The sequence below is a fragment of the Gigantopelta aegis genome, chromosome 6 (assembly GCF_016097555.1).
Source record: "Gigantopelta aegis isolate Gae_Host chromosome 6, Gae_host_genome, whole genome shotgun sequence".
NCBI classification, from domain to species: Eukaryota; Metazoa; Mollusca; class Gastropoda; order Neomphalida; family Peltospiridae; genus Gigantopelta; species Gigantopelta aegis.
The window spans coordinates 13,198,956-13,224,945 of NC_054704.1; the positions used below are offsets into that span (position 1 = coordinate 13,198,956).

Genomic DNA, 25,990 nt, shown 5'->3' on the forward strand with positions numbered 1-25,990 from the left:
ATTGTATGAGCGAGAATGCCATACGGAATTATAAACGTTTGTATTCCCCAAGCGAGAGCAAAGGGTATAAAACAATTCCCAAACGAGTTCCATAAATTCCACAGATATACAGACAGACAGACAGACAGACAGACAGACAATTTATGTAATTACACGTAATCAATGCAAATAATATTAACTAGGTAAAACCTAAAAGTGAGCACAAGTGAAATAAATTAAAGGAACAGACCCTAGTTTTTAAACACTAAGCCATATTTTTTCACTATTAGAGCCGTTTATGATCACTGAAATCAAACATTACTTATATGTTATTGTTTAGATTATCCATTTCTGTACAACCGAAGTGTATCTGGTAATCCTGGTGTTTCTAATATCACAACATACATTTTTTTCATATTTTTAAAAACGCACGTGCGTCTGAGAAGTAACGGTTATGGAGTCGAATTTTAGTCTATTGCTCGGAGGTTTCCACCACTCTTGAAAAGTATTCCATAAAAAAGAGAAGAAAAATGGCAGTCGGCGAAAAATTACAGGCTTTTAATTTCTCCACGATATCTCAGCAAAGATATAGGTGACATGGTTACAATTTAGTATGTGGAATTTGTGTTATTATAATAGTTTTTTCAAAAAATTTGTCTGGACAAAATATGGGGAAATCTAACGGTAATTAAATGTAGGAGAATAATTTATCACAGTTGATAACATTAACAATGTGGTTCGGACTTTAGAGCATTACGTAATCATTGAATGGCGGGACGGAAGAATGTGACGTAATCTAAAACGTCATGACATGCGTTGATATGTAATGCATTCATGATGACGTCTCGTTAATTACGTTATATAGTTCAGAGACTTCAACCCATCTTGAAGAGTATTCCATAAAAAACAGGAAAATGGCAGACGGCGAGAAATTACACGTTTTTTGTCCTAGGTGATCTCAGCGAAGTCGATACAGGTGACATGGTTACAATCTGGTATGTGGAACCTGTGTCATTGTAATATTTTTTGCCACCTTTTCTGTCTTGGCAAAATTTTAGGAAACTAAATTTGTAATTAAAAGTAGGAGAGTAATTTATTATAAGTGTTAACAACGTGGTTAGGACTTTTAAAGCGTTACGTAATTGTTGATATATAATATATAATATTATTTTTTAATGGTCACACTTAGGTGAATGACCATTAGATTAATTCATGATCAGTGTTACAGCGTATTGTGGTACAAGTGTATTACAGTGAAAAATAGTCTAGAATAGCTAAATATTTTGCAATGTGCACATGACAAAAATAACAAAACGCTAAACGTGTACGCCTTTTTTCATACTATTGTATTTACTACACTTTATTTATTTATGAGCCTATTGATTTCCTAATTTCAGACAAAATAATTTAAAAAAAATTATTTCCCCAAAACTTGTACTTTTATTCTTACGTAAAACCAAATTTAAATTATTTACAAAAAAAACAACACACAACAAAACAACAAAAACAAACAAACTACAAAATACCAACAACAACATTTTTGTAGGAGGTTGGGACGGACTATTGTCATCATTCGCTGTATTGTCAGTGATAGTAACAATTGTCATAGTAACAATACTGCAATGATTAATCTTATTTACAAATATACTTCGCCAGTTTTCTAGCACATGGTATTTTATTATTTCTGCAAAATCGCGGTGTTCATTTATAGTTACTTTCTTACTTTGACAGTTGCCACCATTTTGACGAGGTATTACTAGGACAGGTCAAAAAAATGTTAAGCAAAATGGTTATAAATATAATTTATGACTTTTGACCATCAATAGAAAAAACTGAAAAATACAATGACAAGAAATAATGTTCAGATCTGATATCAACGATGAATTAAGAAATTCGTGTGATTTGTCAGACATTTTTACCGGTAACATTGTATTGGCGTCAACTGTAAAACTTGTCCCCTGTTACAGCGTTAGTTCAAAATAATTTAGCGTTGCTTCAAACAATCACTTGTGATTAACGCAATTTTTTAAGCAACCTAGATAGCAAATATATTAGTATTCGAATGTTAACCCATTTTAGTTGCACTAGCTGTTAATATAAAACAAATCATTTAAGTATTGACGTTAGGATTCGGGACGGACCAGAATGTAATATTAATATCGTGCGTCCGAGGTGTAAATATCTATTTTTCCAATATTAAATACTTAGAAAAATATATTTTTAAAGAAAAGAGCATTGTCAGTGTACTATTTACATTAGTATTTGTTTTAAATTATCGTCAACTAAAATTTGTTTTACGAATCATGTCATATTCGTTTGTTTATCATATTATTTAGTTTGTTCATGTACTAATAGATCACAATACGTGGCAAAACAAATTTATACTGTTAATATATTTATAAATAAACCGATTTGATTTTTAAACAAAAATACTCGTCTCACCCACCCACAATGCATATACGAATCCGCCATGTTTTTTTCTGGTCAAAATTGTATTTAGAATATTCAATGCATTCCTGTTTTTCACGGTAATGTATCGAATGTATTTTCTAGAAATATATCAACACGATCCCGATAATAAGGTATTTACGAAAGGAAGATTAATTTGCCTTTTTCTTCATTCGTCGCAGATCTGTTACCCATTTACTCCGATTTTTGTTTTTTTTAACGCGATTTTACTTCCGCTACAAAGTTTTGACAAATGTTTTCATTGCCTTCATATGGGACTCAGTATGTATAGGTCATTTCACTTTGTCATAAGCGCTCGCTGACGCTCGCTATTATTCACAAACTGTATAACCAACATTAAACGACGTCAGTTAAAATGAATGAATGAAAAATACATCGGCTATTGGATGCCAACCTAACGTTGAATACAATAAGCTAGTTTCCATTTATTATTTATAAGAATAAGACAATATAAATCCAGCAACCATTAATTAATTAAATTATTATGTAATACACATTTTGTTTTTTCTTTACTGGATGCAGTTTGCAGTGTCATAGTTGTATCGATGATGTCAATGTCACGAACTGCAACTGTCGCGGACTTGCAGTCAATAAGGATTAGTGACGTCACATAAAGATGGCGTGAAATAATACGATTGCACTTGTTTTCGTGCTTATATCCAATTAAAGGGACATTCCTGACTTTGTTGCAATGCTATAACGTTTCCGGCTAATAAAACCTTTTTTAATTGTTGGAATGACAATTTACTTACATTTCCTTGTCCAGAATATCCATATCTGTATATCCAATGTGTTTTTGGTCCCCCAAATGTTCGTAGTAGCTCAATATGCATTTTTGCCAAATATTTTTTCGTACGTATCAATTTATTTTCCCCTTCAAATGTCAAATAAAGTCTATTTTAAGACGACGGATTCCCTTCGACTTGTCATGCATTTGAAGCCCATCACGTGACCTTTTTGTGACGTAGAGCACATATAAATACCATGCTGCCTGGTCATTTCGTACCCTAGTCATTTCGTACCATTGCAAAAAGTCATTTCGTACCGTAGTTATTTCGTACCTTTGTGAAAAGTCTTTCCATACCATAGTCATTTCATACCAGTATATAAAAAACGAATCGACCATAGCATAAAAGCAGTGTTTTTTTGTTTTGTTTTTTAAATTTACTTTGACAGTTTGAAAATCAGAACACATTATTGTGCAGCATATCGTTATTGATTTACCATAACACCTGTCAACTGTTATTTCCATTTTACCTGAGAAGAGCCGTATTTGGTATGTACTACTAACGGCCAACTTCGATGGTTTCTGAAATCGGCTCCAATTGACCAAAGTGTGCTTTTTTTACATTCATAATTAATAAATATGCTAATAATAATAAATAAATAAATAAATATGAACAATGTTTTTCAGTTACCAGCTGAAATGGTCGAATATTACTTATTATTACTTATTATCTTATTTGTTTAAGAAATAAACAATAACAACCACTGAAAACATTGACTACCCTATCGATTACCAAATCAGCCAATTACTCATGTTTATTACTTATTTTTTATTTATTTTTTTCTGATCAGAAACGCCCCTTAAATTAACAACAAATTTGTTTCAGTGTATGGTACGAAATGACTTGATCATTTTTTAGGGACAAAATTAAATATTTAATGATTTATAAAGCGAGTTGCAGGTGGTGTTTGCATCTTATATACGTAATTAGATTGGGTACGATATGACTTTCAATTTTGCAATGGTACGAAAGGACCAAATTAGGTACGAAATGACTATAGTACAAAAGAACCAAGCTACGAAATGACTATGGTACGAAAGGACTAAGGTACGAAGTGACTAGCAACCGGCCGAAACGACCAGATACCCATAAAATTGCACCATCACAGTATTATGAGTATAATGCTTGGGTTGGGGCGAGTTGACTAATGGACAAAGTTCCGATCTTTCCAACATCTATAGATCTCTATAGCTATAAGTACAAGTGACCCTAACCCTAAATGCTAAATGTCCAAGCCGAAGGCAATAGAAAAGAGACCAGATCAAAAAGTTGCTGAAGTTGAAAAAAAAGAAGAAAAAAAAGAAGATTATTATGAAATCTTGGAATTGTTATCGGCATCATTTCTACTTGTTTCTTTTAAAATGCGTCCATTCGTATCGCTTAGTTTAACGAAAAACAAAATTGTAATACTACTGACTTGTAGGAAACAAATGGAAAGTCGTTGGTAATCAATGCAAAACGTCAATATTAAAAAATAAATAACATTAAAAACGTGCTTTCCATACGGTTCGTCCACTGGACAATTCGTCCACGGACGATTCGTCCACTCGATGACTGCATTTTTTTCATACATATTAATAGTTATTTCTTTGACATTGTAATCGTTTCTTAACATTATTTTGTGGTATACTATAACCAAAAAAGTAAAATAGAGTTAGAATTCAACATTAATATCCATTTTTTATTAACTGTTTGTATTCATTATCATGCCCCGGACGATTCGTCCACTCGCTCGTACATTATCTCGCATGTCACGATGTGGTAAATAGGTAATGCAAGCCTCCGCGTCGGAAGACTTTATTACGCCCCCCCCCCCCCCCCATGTCATGTTCTCCTTCAATGGCGTACATTATATCCACTGTACCCTCCCTCGTCACATATTATCCCCATATGCCTAATAACCTCGAAATAAAATAAAAACTCGGTGTCTTCAATTCCAATATAATTAAATGTACATTAAAAAACAATTCAACAAAACAACAAATGTCATTCAAACAAAGCGTGTTGTTTTAGACGCGACTTGATTCAACTTTCCGGATCTCGTTTCACGGACTGCGATTTTGTGTTTCCGTTGACTGGTGATCGCATTGAGTCAGTTTGTCGGAATCGAACGAAAGGATCGGCGATCTCCGTACCCCCCCCCCCCCCAAAAAAAAAAACCCAAAACAACAACCCCAAAACACAACAACAAAAAACCGCGCACTTACTGAAATGTGCATCTGCTAGATCGGGGAACTTTCTCGGAGTGAATCATTGCTAAAACTAGGTTGTAGAATCGAACTTTTTGTTGAACTTTGGAGTAATCATCTATCAAAAATCGGAGAAGTTGGGTCATAACCCCTACCCACTCCCCTATGAAAATCTCAACGGATTTACACGATTTGGAAAAACGACCCTTAGAGATCCAGAAAAATCGGAAAATCCGGCATATGCCGGAAAACTTTCACCCATAAAAACCCAGTGGACGAATCGTCCGGAACTGATTTTTTGTAGTGGACGAATCGTCTCGAGTTACTCAGTGGACGAATTTTCAGTGGACGAATCGTCCGTGGACAAATTGTCCAGTGGACGAATCGACTGCATCCCAAAAACGTGTACAACCTATGTTGAATATTGCATTGTGGGAAATTTGTGTTCTCGTCATCACTGCGACCTCTGACCTTCACCTTTCCGCGAGGATTTCAAATAATCGTGTCATGGGGAATCCCGAAAGTATTGGTCTATGTAAGTATTTCAATTTCGCACTTTTCATTGATTTTTTTACACAAATGTATTACAGGTGAGTTTACTAATCCATATTACTGTCTATTTTATTAGCTTTAAAGTCAGGAATGTCCCTTTAAGGTCCACACACAGCCGTCTAGGCTATTAGTTGTTAGTAAAGAGAAGTCTGCGTAGTGGCCTTACACCTACTCAACGACTCGTTAAACTCACTCTAGGTGGGAGCCGGTACCGGAAAGCGAAGCCGGTACCTACCAGGTTTAAATCCGATAGCTTAACCACTACACCACCGAACCCGGTTACAATATTATATTTGGGACACACATCGAGGGGGCGGGGTGGGGGTGTTATGGAGCGACAGGAAAGTATAAAAGGTGGGAGAAAAAGAGGTATGATGGGAAAGAGGGTCAGAGTATAGTAATTACTTAACCGTTTATTGTATGTAATAATAGTTGTTATTGCAATTAGTTATCGTTGTTGATGTGCATTTGTCCAAAACGTCTCTTTTTTTGCCATTCTTTGAAGACACGGGTTTGTGAAGACGATCCAACAACGTATTTCTCTGGAGACATCTGACAAATGACTCCTATCATTTTTAGTGGCAGAAGAACAAGCGCCCGAAGAGAATGGTCAGGAAAAAAGCAGATCTCTGATCCAGTGGTTTTAAATTACGCCGACTCTTGAATCCCCCAGTGTGTGACACACCAAGCATCATCAATCTTAGAACGCAAACGTGGACGTCAAAATCAGAGTCTATATAAAAGCCAAATCAAATCATTCTGCAAGAGACGGACGCATAATGTTTTAGCGCTCGGTTTATTGAACATATATTTTATTCTTAGTTTTCTCAAGAAACAGAATAATATTGTTTCATTGGATTCTGCTGAAACTCTCGAGGACAGACCGAAATGATCTCACATAGCGCAATGAGTGTGTAGGCGGATATATACATAACAGAACACTGGAAGTATAACTAGGTCAGTGATGAAGATGGCCCCTTGTCTTATACCGGGAACTGAATGCTGTTTAATAGCATTTCAAATCAGACGGGCAATTTTGACTTTTATAGACAAACTATTCCCAATGGCTCAACAAAACTGAAATGAAGTAGAGGTTTTTTATTGTCCCGTTATACGCTTAATATCATAATACCTTACCAATCGGTGTTATACCCAAAGCCACCAGGGTAGCTCTCATCAGAAATGTTCATTCATTTCAATCATTAATTCGTTCGTTCGTTCGTTCGTTTGTTCATTCATACATTCTTTTAGTTAGTTCAACAGCCAGTTACTATTCATAACCAATGACGTAGCCAGGATTTTATATGGGGATGGGGTGGGGTGGGGTGGGGTGGGAGGGGGGTCAACCCACACTATGTATATATGTATGTATGATTTATAAACTTTAATACAGTAAAAAAAAAGAGGTTTAATTAGGTGTGAAGGTATCATGGCCCCCGTGTCCCCCTCCCTACGCCACTGTTCATTAACAGCCACCTCCATTAAAAATAATATACTGCTTGTATCCAAATAAGTTATAAGCACGTTGTCCTGGGGACATACCTCAGAATTTGTCCAGAATTAATGAATACTTATTGATGATTAATGAGAGAGATGTCCATGTAGTAACCTTACAGCTTTTCATAAAACTGGTAAAATTAACTCTGGGTGAGAGCCGGTGCCGGGATGCGAACCGAATACCTTTGAACCTTAAGTCCGATGGCTTAATCAACAGCAACCAAGCAGTGGTGTAGCTAGTTTGGTCTTTAATTGGGTTGCACCAACATTGGGATTGGGTGGGGGTGGGGAACCACACTCTCTAATTGAAATTGATTGAAACAAATGTTATTGCTTTTTAAAAAACAAATAGATCATGCACAAGTGACATAACTTACTAGTCCCCCATAATACATATAAGTTACGACAGTAATATATTTTTGCAATTTAAATATGAATCACTTTCTCTATAAGTCTTGTTATTACGCAACAGGAAAATATAGGGTGTTTGGTGTGTGTTTGTGCGTGTGTGTGTGTGGTGGGGGGGGGGCATAACTCCCATCTCACCATTACAAACAAGGCCATCACCCTCTTCAGTTTGTTTTATTGTAAAACAAATAGTACTACTTTAAAAAGGTGAACTCATAATAAACTAATAAAGAAAGGTCCCCCCCCCCCCCCCCCAAAACCCAGCGATACAAAGCATTCGGCACGCCATACGTGCATCCTCGTGTTAAACGCTTAGCAGTTTAATAATGTGGCAGTAACTTTATGCCATTTTCCTTTTAGTATTAGACATATGACAGCTTAGCATTGTATGAAGTTTCCGATAATTCATTCGAGTGCCGTAGCAGGAATCCCCGGGGTTTATATCAAGCGAAATTAAGCATCATCGAAGCCGCAATATGGCCAAACAGTTGAGAAAAGTTGCATAAATCAATTTTGCCCAGCAAATGGCAAGTGTTTGGCGAAGAGACGAACCGTTGTCTGCAATAACAAGAAACACGCGCCGCTTGCACTTTGTCCTGTTCCAATACGTGAGAAACCCGAAGACCATTTCGGCACGTCTTCATGTAATATTTATACTTAAAAGCTTAAAAGCGCTGGGCTGTGAATTCCGTCACTGTTTAAACGTACACCATCCCGGTAATTATTCTCCTACGGGCAGTGTCTTCATTAATCCAGTTATTCCCGCGATCATGGACTCCTGTATAAAAACGTGATTATGGAGTGGATTAAAAGGCAAACAGAGATGGAATTCCGTGCTACACTTAGCCGTGAACATCCCCTCGTTTCAGTTTGAGAGCACACATTTACACACACACACACACAAGGAAGACCACACGATGGCACTGTTGGATAAGATTTCTCGTCGATCGCGCTCTCTCCCGCTAAACGACCGGTATCACCGAGTTCGCTTCATCTCCACTGTAGTATTTTTCGATTATTGAAATTGGAAGATGTATCAACGGTCAGGAGTCGTTATACCGAGAGAAGTAAATCACCATGGGCTGTTACTGCAGTTAATAACGCTACACCAGAAGACGTTTTAAACGATTTCTTTTAAAAACAACAACCAAAAAAACAAAGCCTAACAATGAGTTTACGGTTGCGGTGGTAAACGTCTCACGAAATGTGGATTGGATTTTTGTTTTTGATAACAGTATTCAAGACTTCACAATTGTTTTACGGAGGAGTCCTCACGCATGTGCAGTACGTATTTCCTACCCTGACAGTTCCTACACGCCGGATTGTTTTTTGTTGTCGTTTGAGTGAAGATTAACTACTCGTGGTGAAATTGCACCTGAGTGATGCCAATGGATGCCAGAATGGTTGTTCGTCAAGTGTTTGGAATAAGCATCGTGTCGTTGCTTATCACGGCCAAGGTACACAAGATCAACGTAGGTAAGTGGACGATTTTATTGATTGTACGGTCCATAGCCAAACTCTTGTTTCATGGTTTAGTTTCTGTGTGCTTTCTTTTTGTCAGGTACACAGGCTGCCGAATGTACACCTTTACTATTTAGCAGGTACATTTCTAAAAGAATGGGCGGGACGTAGACCGGTGGTAAAGCGCTAGGCTGATGCGTGGTCGGTTTAGAATCGATTGGGCTATTTCTCGTTCCAGCCAGTGTACCGCGACTGGTATATCAAAAACCGTGGTATGTGCTATCTTGTCCGTAGGATGGTGCATATAAAAAGATCCCTTGCTACTAACGGGTATGTACCAAATGTTTGACACACAATAGACGTTGATTAATAAATCAGTGTGCTCTAGTGGTGTCGTTAAATAAAACAGACTTTAACGTTTTCTAAACAAAATCTAGAGATCTTTCGATGAGCAATTTAATTGTAAAAAAAAGTCTTATTAATTTTGTACAGTACAGGTAAATACCTTAAAGGGACAATCGTGTGTTTTCGGCGTTAAGATGATGTCGACCAAATGACTTCTTAATCACTGTAATTAAATATTAAATACATGTATCTTTTTTAAAAATAAAATATTAGTTGTTGTATATTAAACGTGTTTCTGATCGTCCTAGTGTTTACAAACATCCAACGTCATTTTATTTTCTATTACTAGTATATATTTAGTCGTACCTACAATATTATTGGGATACCAAATCCAGTTTAGGCTACTTACAAATATTAGAACGATCAGAAACGCATTGATTATACAGACACTAATATTTGAAACAAGAACATATATTTAATATCTAATACTACTCTTTGCACAATTTTATTAGTCGGAAACATTTTACAATGGAACAAACTCAGGTTAGTCCCTTTAACTATATGTTATATTAATATGGACATACATTGACTATTTAGTATAGAAAGACTGCTTTACATTATATATATATATATAGATATATATATATATATATATATATATATATATATATATATATATATATATATATATATATATTTGCATTTATAAAAACCCTTGCTTTAAAACGTAAGGCAGTCTTTCTAAACTGTATTCATGGTAAAACGTGCTATATACATCAAAAATGAAACAATACATCATAATGGCCGATGTTAAGACAACATAAGTACAGGTAGAATTGTCTTTTCACAAACGTGTATACTTAATCATTAATGCGATTTAATACGGGTGTTGAGCCATCTGTACAAGTCTTAATTGGCCCATGTTTAAGACTTACGTGTATCTAAAATAAACTGTTCATATATTTGGCTCATTGTGTTTACTTTTGTGTATCATTTGTTGAAAAACATTCAGTTTGATAGAAAATATTTTTTGAGTGGTGCAAACAAACAAAGAAACAAACAAACAAAAACATCAACAGCAAAACACAAACAACCCACACCTTCCAAAAATAACGAACAACAAACGAACCACCAAACGAAACAAAAGCAACAAACTCCAAAGAAAAACAAATTCAAAACAAACCCAAACAAACAACAAAAACAATAATAAAAACAAATGAAAGAACAAACAGAGACATATAGTTGCAGGCATAAGCTGAACCGAGTTTAGTCGAATTCTGCAGAACCTTGACTGAAAACGTTGCTCTTGTATAATTTACCACCAGTATTTTCAATCGGTCCTAAATTATTTTTTGTTTGTTTTCGAAATATATTTAGCTGTTAATAAGAAGATACAAATAAATACGGCAATTAAACTAAAAACAGCAAGTCATAGAAATAACAAAATAAAAAAATAAAAAAATAAAAAAAAACCCAACAAAAACACCCAACTTGCACCAACAGACTAATTAGAAGCAGTGGTGGCAAGTGTAGATTCCCCAGTGCCTACGTTTTAAATCGAAGTATAATATAGATTTTTTTCATCAAAGGATATTTGGCGGAAGTTGAATACATAAAGCTTTTCCACCAATGACATCTTTCAATGTCCCAACCTCGGACTGGATCAGTTATGAACTAAGGCCAAAGTTATACAAAAACCATTTCTTTAAATACACGGCACTCGATACTTCTTACAAAGACTCCAGTAACTAAATTAAGGTAGTCTAACCCATTTCCTTTGTACAGTATTGTTGTACATACTATATACAGCACTTACGTAATACGTTCATTTCATAATTTTGTTTTCACGTTAAAGCTATTATGTCAGACTTGGGCTGGGTATATATTCACAGCACGCCAAGATTGCTTTCAGTTGTTTTAATTCTGTTGAATTCTTTTCATGGACTATATGTTCTTCGTGAACAGCCCTAGAGGCTATAAAGGATTCATTTTGTGGACCGTCTTTACAATATAACGTGCTTATGTATTGGACCATCTTTACATCTATCACATATATATCTCAATTGTAGTGCGGTCACCTATGGTGCGATGGGTTGTAGTATTGATCCCCGGTGGACTCAGTGGGTTTTCTCCGTCCCATGACTGATATTCCAAAGACTGTGGTATGTGCTGTCTTGTCTTTTGAAAATTGCATATAAAATATCCCTGGCTGCTGTTCAGTAGACGTTGCTATTTGTCGGCAGTGAGTTTCTGCTCTTGTATTCTAGACAAATGGTGGTTTAAAACTCGCTGAAGTGTCATTAAAAAAACATTCCTTTCTTTTCTCAGTTTAATGATTATATTACTTTGCTCTATCCCTTGGGAAACTATTTTCCACATTCACTTAACAGAAACAAACGTTAACTGCAGTTCTGGCGAGTGCTGTTAGGCAGTTTCACCAGACAATTTGTTGAGACTAAATGTACGAAAAGTAACACATCTAGGAGTCATGGCTGTAGTTTGATAGCTGTATGAAAGATTATACAGTTACAGGCGCCATGGCCATGGTTAACTGTGTAATTAAGTGTATGAAAGACTATGCAACTAGTTGAGTGATGCTTTAGTTAACTAAGAAACTAACTGTATGAAAGCTGACACACTTCGAAAAGTGTTGACTGTGGATAACTAAGCAACTGGCTGCATGGAAGTAGTGATGTATGGTGTGAACTATGTAACTAAAATAATATAATCGTGACAGTAATGCCTACGATTAACTTTGTAATTAATTGTATGAAAGTATTAGAGTTAAGAGAGTGATGCCTATAGTTAAGAAAGTAATTAACTCTCTATGGACGTTGATACGGTTAGGAGAGTGATACCTATAGTTCAGTTTGCAATTAACTCTATGGACGTTGCTACAGTTAGAATAGTGATACATAATATAGTTAACTGTGCAAAAAGAAATAATTTTTTTATTTAACGACACACTCAACGCATTTTATTTACGGTTATATGGCGTCAAACATGGTTAAGGACCACACAGATAATGAGAGAGGAAACCCGCCGTCGCCACCATCCCACAGACAGGATAGCATATACCACGGCCTTTGGTATACCAGTCGTGGTGCACTGGGTGCAACGAGAAATAACCCAATTGGCCCACCTACGGGGATCAATCCCAGACCGACCGCGCATCGAGCAAGCGCTGTACCACTGGGCTATATCCCACCCTCAGTTAACTATGCAATTAACTCTATCGAAATTGCTACAGTTAGAATAGTGATACATGTGGTTAACTATGCAATTAACTCTATAGAAGTTGCTACAGTTAGAATAGTGATACATGTGGTTAACTATGCAATTAACTCTATCGAAGTTGCTACAGTTAGAATAGTGATACATTGTGGTTAACTATGCAATTAACTCTATCGAAGTTGCTACTGTTAGAATAGTGATACATTGTGACTCTATCGAAGTTGCTACAGTTGAATAGTGATATATGTGGTTAGCTATGCAATTAACTCTATCGAAGTTGCTACAGTTAGAATAGTGATACATGTGGTTAGCTATGCAATTAACTCTATCGAAGTTGCTACAGTTAGAATAGTGATACATTGTGGTTAGCTATGCAATTAACTCTATCGAAGTTGCTACAGTTAGAATAGTGATATATGTGGTTAACTATGCAATTAACTCTATCGAAGTTGCTACAGTTAGAATAGTGATACATTGTGGTTAACTATGCAATTAACTCTATCGAAGTTGCTACTGTTAGAATAGTGATACATTGTGGTTAACTATGCAATTAACTCTATTGCAGTTGCTACAGTTAGAATAGTGATACATGTGGTTAGCTATGCAATTAACTCTATCGAAGTTGCTACAGTTAGAATAGTGATACATTGTGGTTAGCTATGCAATTAACTCTATCGAAGTTGCTACAGTTAGAATAGTGATACATCGTGGTTAACTATGCAATTAACTCTATCGAAATTGCTACAGTTAGAATAGTTAACTATGCAATTAACTCTATCGAAGTTGCTACAGATATAACAGTGATGCATATGAATAACTATGCAATTAGCTCTATCGAAGTTGCTACAGATATAACAGTGATGCATATGGATAACTATGCAATTAACTCTAGATGAATATTGTTAACTGTACAATTAACTCTATGGAAATTGATATAATTTGGAAAGTGATTGATGTTTTTAACTGTGCAATTAACTCAATGGAAATTGATATAATTTGGAGAGTGATGCATATTGTTAACTGTGCAATTAACTCAATGGAAATTGATATAATTTGGAGAGTGGTGCATATTGTTAACTGTGCAATTAACTATGGAAATTTATAGTTAGGAGAGTAATATCTATGGTAAGCTTTAAAGCTAAATGTGTTGAAGATGATACAATTAGAATAGTGGTACCAGTTATTAACTATGTAACTATGTACAATAGTATAATCAGGAGAGTAATGCCCATGGTTACTTATGTAATTAACCCTGTATAAAATTGCTACAGTTAAGGAGTGTAATGTCTATGTATAAAATATGCTATAATTAGGAGAGTGATGCCTATGGTTAACTATATAATTAACCATGTATAAAAGTCGCAAAGTTGAAGTATAAAATATGCTATAATTGGGTGAATAATGCCCGTGGTTTACATTACAGGAATAATTTACGACGATGCGAGTGTTCAGATGAAGAAGCTGCTGGAGGACGCTATGAACGACTACAACCAGCTGTCTCCCTACAACATGCGCCTGGAGGCTCACAGTCAGCTGGTGAATCTCGAGGACAGCTTCAACTTCACGAACGCTGGTAGAGTCTCGATTCTTTGTTAGTCTTTGTGTATAGCATTGCCATGATATGTTACAGATCAAGTTTAAGTTTCATAGTGATTTACCCATTTTTTGACAACGTTATTGTCATTGAACTTTGTTGAGCCCGATAGGGAACATGTATTGCTTTAACAAAACCGGCCTCGGTGGCATCGTGGTCAAGCCATCGGACATAAGGCTGGTAGATACAGGGTTTGCAGCCCGGTACCGGCTCCCACTGTATTCGGTATGTGTAAGACCACTATACCCTCTTCTAACTCAAAAACCACTAACACTTAACAACTAACCCACTGTCCTAGACAGACAACCCAGATAGCTGAGGTGTGTGCCCAGGACGAAAATTAATTGAAACGAAATGCTTTAGCAATACTCTCAGAATGCTCACGTTTCCACAGACAGGACAACACATACCACGGTTTTTGATATATAGATAGTGGGAGCACTGATTGGGACAGACCCACCCCCCCCCCCCCCCCCCCCCTCTCCAATAGGTTCGATCATACACACGATTGATGTACCCACTGAGATGATTTGTTTGACGAATTTCCAGCAAACACAGCACTCCAAGATTGCTTTCAGTTGTTTTAATTTCTGTTGAATTCTTTTCATGGACTATTTTTTTCTTCGTGAACAGTCCTAGAGACTATAAAGTATTCATTTTGTGGACTGTCCTTACAATATAACGTGCTTATTTATTGGACCATATTTACCATATTTTCGTGTTTCGGCCTTACCACTGTAACAAGTGGTCATTTCATGTTCCGACCTTACCACTATAACAAGTGGTCATTTCGTGTTTCAGCCTTACCACTATAACAAGTGGTTATTTCGTAGAGCGTCCTTCCCACTCTATACCTTATCTTTACTCACTCTTCTATTGGATGTAACTGGTGTCTGCAGCATAGAAATTAATTACGTTTGTATTGATATTGCCTGTGGGTGTGAGAGCGTTTTATTGCAAGAGGATATTATTTCGTTTACTGTGAATTAATATTTAAAGAGATGTGCCACTCTACTCCATGCGGTATTCGAATGATCTGTGATCATTTTTAAATATATAGTTGTGTTCGACATTAAGATTGGCACAGCAAACACCCTGTTTTAAAATGGATAAAAGTGTTAGTAGTCTTTTAGAGAGAGAGAGTAGTCTTTTAGAGAGAGAGAGAGAGAGAGAGAGAGAGAGAGAGAGAGAGAGAGAGAGAGAGAGAGAGAGAGAGAGAGAGAGAGAGAGAGAGAGATATGTGGTGAGGGAGGTACATGTAGTTATAATTATAACTATAATTATAATTAATAAACTTTGGTTATATGGTTATGTAGCTGAACAGTAAAAATGATGCTCATTGAGATAGTTTATAATTAACTTAATATTTAATATTTCCCCAAGTAGTCACTAATATTCTACTATTTGTAATTTGTTCAAATCATTTACTTTTATTGTACAACAATAGTCAATGTGTAAGTTTGTGCTACATTTCGTGAAGACTTTATAGGTATTGCGAAAAAAAAAATAACGGTATATATATATATATATATATATATATATATATATATATAATCTCTATCAAATGGCATATGGAATAAACAGTTTGCGCGACATGTCGATCATTCATTAAAAAATAAAATAAAATAAAATCAAAAATAAAATCAAAATCAAAATTGAAGTAATGAAGAAAAAGGTCAAACGAGTGCTATAAGTCAGATCTCTGGACAAGACCACGTCTGTAAATTATTTTAGACAATCGAGAAACCAATTCCATTTACTAGACTTAAAAATAGATTTTTACCGAAAATAAACTGACGGTTTGGACTTTGACAGAGATGCGAAATGGCAATGCATTCCACAGAGACCGGGACGCTGACAAGGCAGATTTGCCTGCTGAGTGTCCCCTTTGCGATGAACCTCTGGTCTGGCAGGGTCTGGGTCTAGGTCAGTCGGTAGGGCGCTCGCCTCAAGGCCTTGCGTCGTAGGATAGAACCACCCTAGTGAACCCATTCTCTGATTAGTAATTTTTCTGTTCCAATCAGTGCAGCACGACTGATGAATGAGAAAATGTATATAAAATATTCTTTACTGTTAATGTAAACATGTAGTTGGTTTTCTCTAAAACATCGTATCAAAAATTACCAAATATTTGACATCCAATAGCCGATGATTGATAAATCAATATGCTCTAGTTAAACAAAACTAACTTTCTTTTGTCAACTGAGCGTGGTTACACAGAGTACACGGTCTCTAAGACTATCAGAAGTTCCAATTGTTTTATATCCAGTAGCCGATGATTAATAAATCAATGTACTCCAGTGGTGTTGTTAAACAAACTTTAAGTTAATATTGTCTTGCACTATTTACTCCAACTTTTGGAATAGCTTGGGCCATCTGATTTAATTTTTACTTTAACGAAAGACTATTCTAGTGTAAAATGCATTAGGTTTTGGTTTGTGTTGAAAAACATTTTTAACAATGTAATGGTTTTGCCGGAAGGTACCGGGTGTGCAAACCCCTCTCACGCGAATCCTGAAAAGTTAGTGTTGAACGAGACTATATAATCTGTTTATATTTGTTTCAATCAGGGTGGATGGCGAGAGAGAGAGAGAGAGAGAGAGAGAGAGAGAGAGAGAGAGAGAGAGAGAGAGAGAGAGAGAGAGAGAGAGAGAGAGAGAGAGAGAGCTGTGTAATTGATATTTATGTTCGAGTTTATTTCCACCTACATTTAAAGAGCACACCTCAGCTATTTGGGGTGTCGATAATACGAACCTAGCCATAAACACGACGGATTAACCACCATGCTGCTGACCTAGATACGACATAAGAAACAATTAACATCCTAATCAAAGCAAGCTGGTGTGATAAACACTCGAGCGCATTTGAGCACCTGTTCTAATATGAAAATGTTTCTTGGGGTTTATATGGAAGGAGCTTTAAGGTATGTCTAATGAAAACAATCGGTTTCACAATATAATACACAGAAAATATGTAAATATGTAAATGCTGTTGGTTATTGAAACATTAATTAAATTATTATAAATTAAATTACATTAATATGCGACCATTGTAACATGTTTCTCACTTACAGTGCCCTTTTGACGAATAAATTTACACGTTAAATACATTTTCTTGTGCAGACTAACAGCATGTGTGTATACAATGTGTTTGCTATCTTGTGCTAATGATTGTAGCAGTCATGGTACATATATATATATATATATATATATATATATATATATATATATATATATATATATATATATATATATTTGTTTCGTACGTACAGGATTAGAGAAAAGTAAATCTTGTTTGGAATCCTACAAGCATTAGGACCACAACAAACACCTTGAGTCTACAGCTACTGATATTCCACACAGAAAACCCCCATCTTTAATGTGTAAATTTAGTCATCAAATAGGTTCTGTTAATTGTAAACATGTTACAATGGCAGCACACTCAGGCCAGTTCCCTGAAGAACTGTGCTATGAAAATTTTAATACAGAATACACTCATTTTCCGCGAACACCAACGCACTGACCATGATTCATACAATACAGTACAAATTGGCACAGATGGAACCTTTTTTGCACCAATTTGCATAGCATTAAATAGTTTGCTATCTTAAGCTTTAAGACACCCGAGCATAACAGATTTATAGGAGATCGCCCTTGGAAAAACTCCGGGGATTCTGTTTCATCATAAGAATCCATACAACTTGAGATGTATTGGTTTGCTCGACAAAGTATCGTTAAGTACTGCGACACACATCCAGATTCTGGTTATTTCCAGAGACACTCGTAGACAAGCGGGATTAATCAAACTTGGGGCCTCAGTAACTCTCGAGATTTACTCGAGATTTCTCTGGCTCTCTCCAGATCAAAGGTTACCGATGTTAAACGGTTTGTCTCTGCAACACTTCACACCACAATTCCCCCTGATTAATATAACGATAAATTGCATCCCTTTAATCAAAGGTCATTGATTGTGGACAAGAGTATATGATATTATAAACGTGCAACTATTTGCTACAGATCTAAATACTTTCTCAACTAATCTAGCTAAATCACAAAATAGGAATCTGCTAATGGAATTCAATTTTGATTCCAGACTACGACTGGTATAGCTGGCTGTTTACATCCCATTGATTAACCTGTAAGTAGTAAAATCATAAAACATTATCAATCGTCGGTTTACGCTCTGAGAGTTTTGCTATTCAGACACTTAAGGGTCTATTTCACGTTTATCAAAATTCACTCCAAATGTTTCAAACACGCTTTCCATAATATAACAAACTGAACACTGTTTAGTGAAACACATGCACTAAAAGTTGCTCTCGCATTTGTTATATAATTATATGCTATTCATATAATTATTCGACATATCTACGCTTGGTAATATATATATATACACACACACATATATATATATATATATATATATATATATATATATATATATATATATATATATATATATATTAGCCACACTTGATAATACTTGCGAGTTTTTGAGTGGTTTTGTTTTTTAAGATTCTGTTCAAACTTAAAATCGGATTAAAATTTGGTTAAAATGTTTATTACATTTCCGTAACAGCCAACAACACCTAGTAATATCCTTTAAATAATGCATTTGTATGGTCACTAAGTGAACTCATAGCAAAGTCAACACTATTTGTAAATCTAAATATATAAACATGTTTGTGAAATCGCCCGTACTTTTCGAAAATATATCGACTGAATACAGACATTTTCTTTCATCACAGTATAACACTTGGGGATATTTGTTGATTCAGTACACACATTTTGTATCATGACAGAGTAACCTAAGATATATAAAGTTCATACAAATGACTAAGATCGGTTATCTTGACTTTATTTTGCATTTTACCTGTTCTAGAAATGTTAACGTTAGAAGGATAAGAGGAAATGTTCATGAACACTGACCAACCACATAGTAAAATTACATGATTGAGCCTGCTTGCATTAAAAAAAACTTCTACCAAACCTAACAGGCACGAAAACACGATTCTAATGTTTCTACTCCACACCATGTGATTATTTCTAGAACAGGTCTTACATTAGGGTCACATTTCCTGCAATATAATAACTAGGCGCATACATCTTCGTTATAAAGCTACAAGACAAAAAGGTCACGTTTCTTATTACACTGATAAACAGCGCTTATTATCTCGTGAAGACGATCCCAGCTCTTTCGGAGTGGTCCATTAACCCTTTATGTGCCAGGAACGTAAATTATTGATGGCATATCAAAATGAATCATTGGTAATGCAAATATGAAATTTAAGGTGTTGATATCATCTACTACAAATGATGGAAAATGCCATATAAAATATAACTGTTTATAGGTCACAGAACCAAAGAAGAGAAGATTTAAATGTGAATGATCAAAACAGATTATATAATTTCCCGATGCATCATGTTTTAGAATTTACCCTTAAACAGAAACATGTGAAAAGCTTTCAGGAATCATAACCCAGATAAAACAACATTTATACTAGTTGAATGATTTGAAATCAACAGAAATTGAACTTGCTCAGTATTATTTCACAAGTATTGCCTTTCTTGATTTAATTCAACTATCCTGCCATGCAATTACAACAGATGAGCTAAACCTAAAAGGAAAGAAATTTAATATCATCTGTAATATAAGGGAAAAGCCCCAAACAAAGTTAACGATACCTTTGTATGCCAAAAGCTATTACATCTACAGCCGGCATTAATCAATTTATGTTGTGTTTGTATTGAATACCAAGTAGCTACCGCTCCCACTGCCGCAAATTACATAAAATACATCAGAACACGATCATGTATCAAACGTTTGGGCCTTATACTGACTCATCCAATTTGAATCAAACTTATCTTGATATTGGAGTTTAAATTATGTCCTTATTTTTTCCATGTCAAATTAAGTTTGTACCATAATTCTAAACTCGATTACCCCATGCAAGATAATGTTATCTCTTTCCTTGTGATATTCTGACAAATCCATCACGGAGATGAAAAGATATTTCACAAATTAATAATAATAATAAAATATATTTTTGCATGTTTGAAAAAAGGACTAAACCCCAGTTGATTTTAGATTGTTTCTGTCAATTGTGGTACCGTGAAACCAAGAATCGACGTCAGCATCATCAGAGATGGCTGTGACCACACTCCACTGGTTCACCTATTAGCTGTTAAAAATGAGTTTATGTGGGGGTCTGTACTGAGACGCGAACTTATTAGTCTTTTGTTAGTTAAGGTAAAGGGTTTGGAATAGTATTTTGACTTTAACATTATTGTACTACTTGTTGATACGGCCACTTTTTAGTTAGGTACTAGTATATAATAATGAATTATTACCCGTATATGGTTAAAATATCTAGGTGCAAACTGATACCTCCCACTAGCACACCAAATGGAACGTAACACCTCAGCGTCTACGATGGCATCATTAAGCAAACGAATTTAATGATATAAATTGAAATCGATTAATTAGTAATGAATAGCATACTAAACTCGCTACCATTTCGTTTCATGTTTATTTCCCTCGTGTAATAATTTTCATTGTTAATTGAAAATTATTTCACTCGGGACATAAACGTGATACAAAATGGAAGCTCGTTTAATATCCTATACTAATTTATCAAGTTAGAAAAGAACACCAGTTAAATTTATTTATTATTTTATTGTTATACCAGTAACCTTGTGTGTGTGCGCGCGTGCGCGCGTGCGTGCGTGCGTGCGTGCGTGCGTATATGTATGTGTGTGTGCGCACACACACGTTCATAGTGTGAATTTGCATGCCGTCATTTTATTAATTCGTATTATATTATGTTATGAAAAGAAGAAACGTGTAAAGCAATACTGATGTTTTTATACTCAAAAAACATTATCCAAATACCACATGGACTATCTGTACAATCAAATTGTTGTGACTTTTATTGTGGAAGAACTAACGGTTTACCAATGATCATCTAATATATCACTTTTATGGCTTACATTCTGGATAAACGAGTTTATTTGTTTTGTTTAGCGACATCACTAGAGAAGATTGATTTATCGGCTATTGGATGTCAAACATTTGGCCATTTTGACATCTAATCTTAGAGAGGAAACCCGCCCCCCCCCCCCCCCCCCCCCCCCCCCCCCCCCCCCACACACACACACACACTAGTAGCAAGTTTATATGCACCGTCCCACGGGTAGGATAGTACATACAACGGCCTTTGATATATCAGTCGTGTGAATGAGCGAATTAAGGTATACCAATAATCATCTAAATTTATCAATGTTGTGACTTTCATTCTGGATCAACGAATGGTACACCGATAACAATCTAAATAAATTACTCACTCAATAGTTCAGGAATATAATGATATTGTATTAAATTCGTTAGAACTATAGGGAAATCTATATGATACCACATATATCATAAACAGCTTGACACTCTATGAAATCATTTAATTTTCACATACATATTTTGTACTGGCATTATAAAGAGGGTCGTTTTGAAATTGCTTTCAGTTATCTGATTTTAGAATACAACGAGGTTTGTTAGATGATCAAATCTGTTGTAATTTCACGGTTGGGTTGAAGCAACCTGCAGCTATTATTGATAAGGACAATAATAAGCGATCCACCACCATCCGAGACGAATGGCCGAGGCCAAAGTGAGGTTGATGATTAAAAGACAAAACCCGCGAGACCATGGACCAGTTTGAGCTAGCAGTTTCGTCATGTGCATTCAAGCCTCGCTATTAGTGTGATGGACGACACAATAATGTAGATACATCGCGTCTGTAAACCAACCGGTACAGTCCCAGACAATGTCTCCTAACAAACAAATCCAATAGCAATAGCTCCTTAACAGTATACCAGCTGCAGAACTACTACTATCACTGCTACTAGTACTACTACTACTACTACTACTACTACTACTACTACTACTACTACTACTACTACTACTACCACTGCCACTGCCACTGCCACTGCCACTGCCACTGCTACTGTCACTATTACTATAACTACTACTATAACAACAACTACTATTAGTACTGCTACTTCCAGCTAACAGCAGCAGTAGTAGTAGCAGCAGCAGCAGCAGCAGTAGTAGTAGTAGTAGTAGTATTAGCAGCATTAGTTCTAGTAGTAGTAGTAGTAGTAGCAGTAACAGCAGCAGTAACAGAAGCAGCAGCAACAGCAGCAATAGTAGTAGTAGCAGTCGTAGTAGTAGTAGCAGCAGCAGTAGTAGTAGTAGTAGTCACAGTAGCAGTAGTCGTAGTAGCAGTAGTAGTAGTAGTAGTAGCAGTAGAAACAGTAACAACAGTAGCAGCAACAGCAGTAGCAGTAGCAGTAGCAGTAGTGGTTTTAGTCGTAGTTGGTGTATTAGTAATAGAAATAGTAGATATGATAGTGTAGTGATTATACAACAATAAATGATGCGTCAACAAAAACAACAGTAATAAAGAAATCAAACAATACAATACAACGCACGCACGCACGCGCACAAACACACACACAAACACACACGCACGCGCGCGCGCGCACACACACACACTTCTCGCCAAGTCGTTCGCCAGTCCTTGCGGACCTACATAATAGTATGCCATATGTTTTCAGTCAAACTGATGGAAAAATAAAAACAAAACAAAAAACGAGATTGCTTCTGACAGATATGCACGCATGTTTTCAATGCATTATACCTTTTCACTTCTTTAAATCCATAATCAGCATTATAACACACAAAAGAACGGAAATCGTAAACATACTGCAAAATGATGGTTCCAAGAGAGGAACTATGGGGACCTGTCTCCTAAAAATAAGGTGCCCTCTTACAATTTTACCCTTTTACCCTGAACAGCCCTTTTTTTTTATGGAATTGGTTCATGTGTCCTTTGCTCTTGTCTCCCATATTGAAATATCTCCTGGGTTCGACCCTGAAAGCTGTCAGTAATTAGATGAATCAGGATTTCTGTGACGTGTATTTCTTTTCTCCGGCACATGAGGCTGCATTTAATTTGATTGGCTACTAAAATACCTAATCCCCTTACGTGTTGAAACAGCGGTCCGCCGTGTTGACCTATTTCTATCAGATGTTCACAGACACACATCTGTTCGTCCTAACGTTAAAGACAAATTGCCAGATTAAGAAATGAAACCTTACTTAAGATGACAGGGTAGGTAGTTACCTCATCAGGATCCTAACTCGCTAATAAATCTCTCCCTGTTTGAAACAGATATTCGGTCAAACTAGCAGACGGATCACACCATCAGACGACTTACAGTGACAGACGTTATTCAAATCAATCGGGCAAGTCAGCGTTAAAGTCATTTCCGCTTCCGTTTCTCTTGATCTTTTTTTTTTTTAAAGAAGGATGTGCGATGTACCTAACGTAATATTGGATTACAAAGACGATTTATTTGAAACCTATTATGGGGCAGGATATTTATTTGTGTCTCAAGGTTATCTGTATTGTTTGAAGGATGGGGGAGGGGTAGGGCAACTGATTCATTAGTTTACGAAAAACCGTAAAGATCTAAGTATGGTTTGTGTAAAAGAAAACATTGTAATACAATTTGATTAAAAGTGAATAAATGGATGATTGATTGAAAGGAAATAATAGATCTAAAGGAGGAATTTGTTATCACATTGTAAAATCATATCTCTGCAAATAGAAGTGCCAAAGGGGTGCTTTTACAAGGTTAGGGATTGCTGCCACGAAACATTGTCGTGAGTGTTGTCTGTTGGTGGACTGCCATTCCACATGGCAATACATGATTAACGATTCCAATAGCAAGGACACACCACTGGGTATCAACCAATGGTAGATGAATACCATTCATTATGGATATTTACAGTACCGGCCTCGATGGTGTCGTGGTTAAGCCATTGGATATAAGGTTAGTAGGTACTGGGTTCGCAGCCCGGTACCGGCTCCCATCCAGACAGCTGAGGTGTGTGTGTGTGTGTGTGTGTGTGTGTGTGTGTGTGTGTGTGTGTGTGTGTGTGTGTGTGTGTGTTTATTGCTAGGTAGAACACTGAATTGTTGTAAGTAACACTATGCTATTCATGGTTCCAGCAATAAGGACGAGAATGTTTAAAAATAATTAACACGATATTTTGTTTGCAAAAAAAACAAATCAACGTTCTCGAAAAGTAATTCCTTTATCAAGTCTTAATTTTTTTTTTTTTATCAGTTACGTTATTTCTCGATTGTTGGGAGCAAAAAAATGTGAATTTTAATTGCAAAAAAATCTGAATCCGTATTGACAAAGAACAGGCTGCTATTTTGATATATATATTTTTTTATGTACTTTATCGCGAAGATTCTCCAGGAAACCTGAAACGATGCTAACACTTGACATTCTTGAGTTAATTATGCCAAGGTTATACGGATCGATTAATCTCTAGCTATTTATACATACGGGGACAGTGACGTGAAGCCTTCGACTTTCATAATGCACCTTTAAGAAACTGTTTTAAAATATGTGTTTATTATCTATATCATTATGCTATTTTATATTCGCCGCTGATTTCAAATATTAACATATATATTAAAATGTTCATTCATATATTTTGTTCATCATTATATTTCATTAACTGACTGTCATGACGTAAAAGGGACATTCCTAACTGTACATGCATTTAAACATGCTTCCGGCTTTTAATTAATAAAACTGGACATTAATTACATTTTCTTATTTAGAATATTAATGTCTGTACATCATGTCTTTCTGGTATTCCTAATGTATATAATAGCTTAAACAGTTTTTGTTAAATGTACAAAATGTTTGAAGACAACATCTAGTTTGGGCTGCTTATTTGAATTTTGTTGTCTGGTGTGTTTTTTTGTTTGTTTTTTGTTGGGTTTTTTAAACTTTATTACCCCAGATCACTGGCAATGTCAAGGTTGGGGTGCCTTGAGTCATCGTCTTACAAATGTACAATAATAATAAAATTATAACATATTTCATATATACATGTATGCACACATACACATACATATAGATACATACACATACATTGACAATATTGACAGAAAATATGTGAATTGGAACTGAATAAAATTAAAGTTTGTTTTGTTTAATGACACCACTAGAGCACATTGATTTATTAATGATCGGCTATTGTATGTTTTTGAGAGAAAACCCACTATTTTTTCATTACTATCAAGGGATCTTTTATATACACCATCCCACAGACAGGATATCACATACCACAGTCTTTGATATAGCAGTCGTATTGCACTTGCTTCAACGAAAGATAGTCCAATGGACCCACCGACGGGGATCGATCATAGACCGACCGTGCATCAAACGAGTACTTTACCACTGGGCTACGTCCTGTCCCTAGGAACTCTGAATAGTGATGACCTTTAATTAATGAAATTTGTTAAATTCTGGAGAGACGAGATGGTACTGTTTGCAGTCAGCAACACTCTAAATATAATTAGTATTAAGCAAAACCCCCAGGATATTCACTGT

The 25,990-nt window shown here is 35.8% G+C and overlaps 1 protein-coding gene across 2 annotated transcripts in view; it reads left to right on the top strand.

The window, feature by feature from the left end:
• The first annotated feature begins 5,466 nt into the window (after positions 1-5,466).
• Positions 5,467-25,990, top strand: part of LOC121374913 (glutamate receptor-like) — a 68,177-nt gene continuing 47,653 nt past the window's right edge. Inside the window, exons 1-2 of one of the 2 annotated variants that reach the window (XM_041502049.1) lie at positions 5,467-9,483; positions 14,346-14,495. In XM_041502049.1, the coding sequence (XP_041357983.1) occupies positions 14,375-14,495 (121 nt within the window). In that variant the 5' untranslated portion in view covers positions 5,467-9,483; positions 14,346-14,374. The remainder of the gene's footprint in view (positions 9,484-14,345; positions 14,496-25,990) is intronic. The other variant, XM_041502048.1, reaches the window with a different exon arrangement.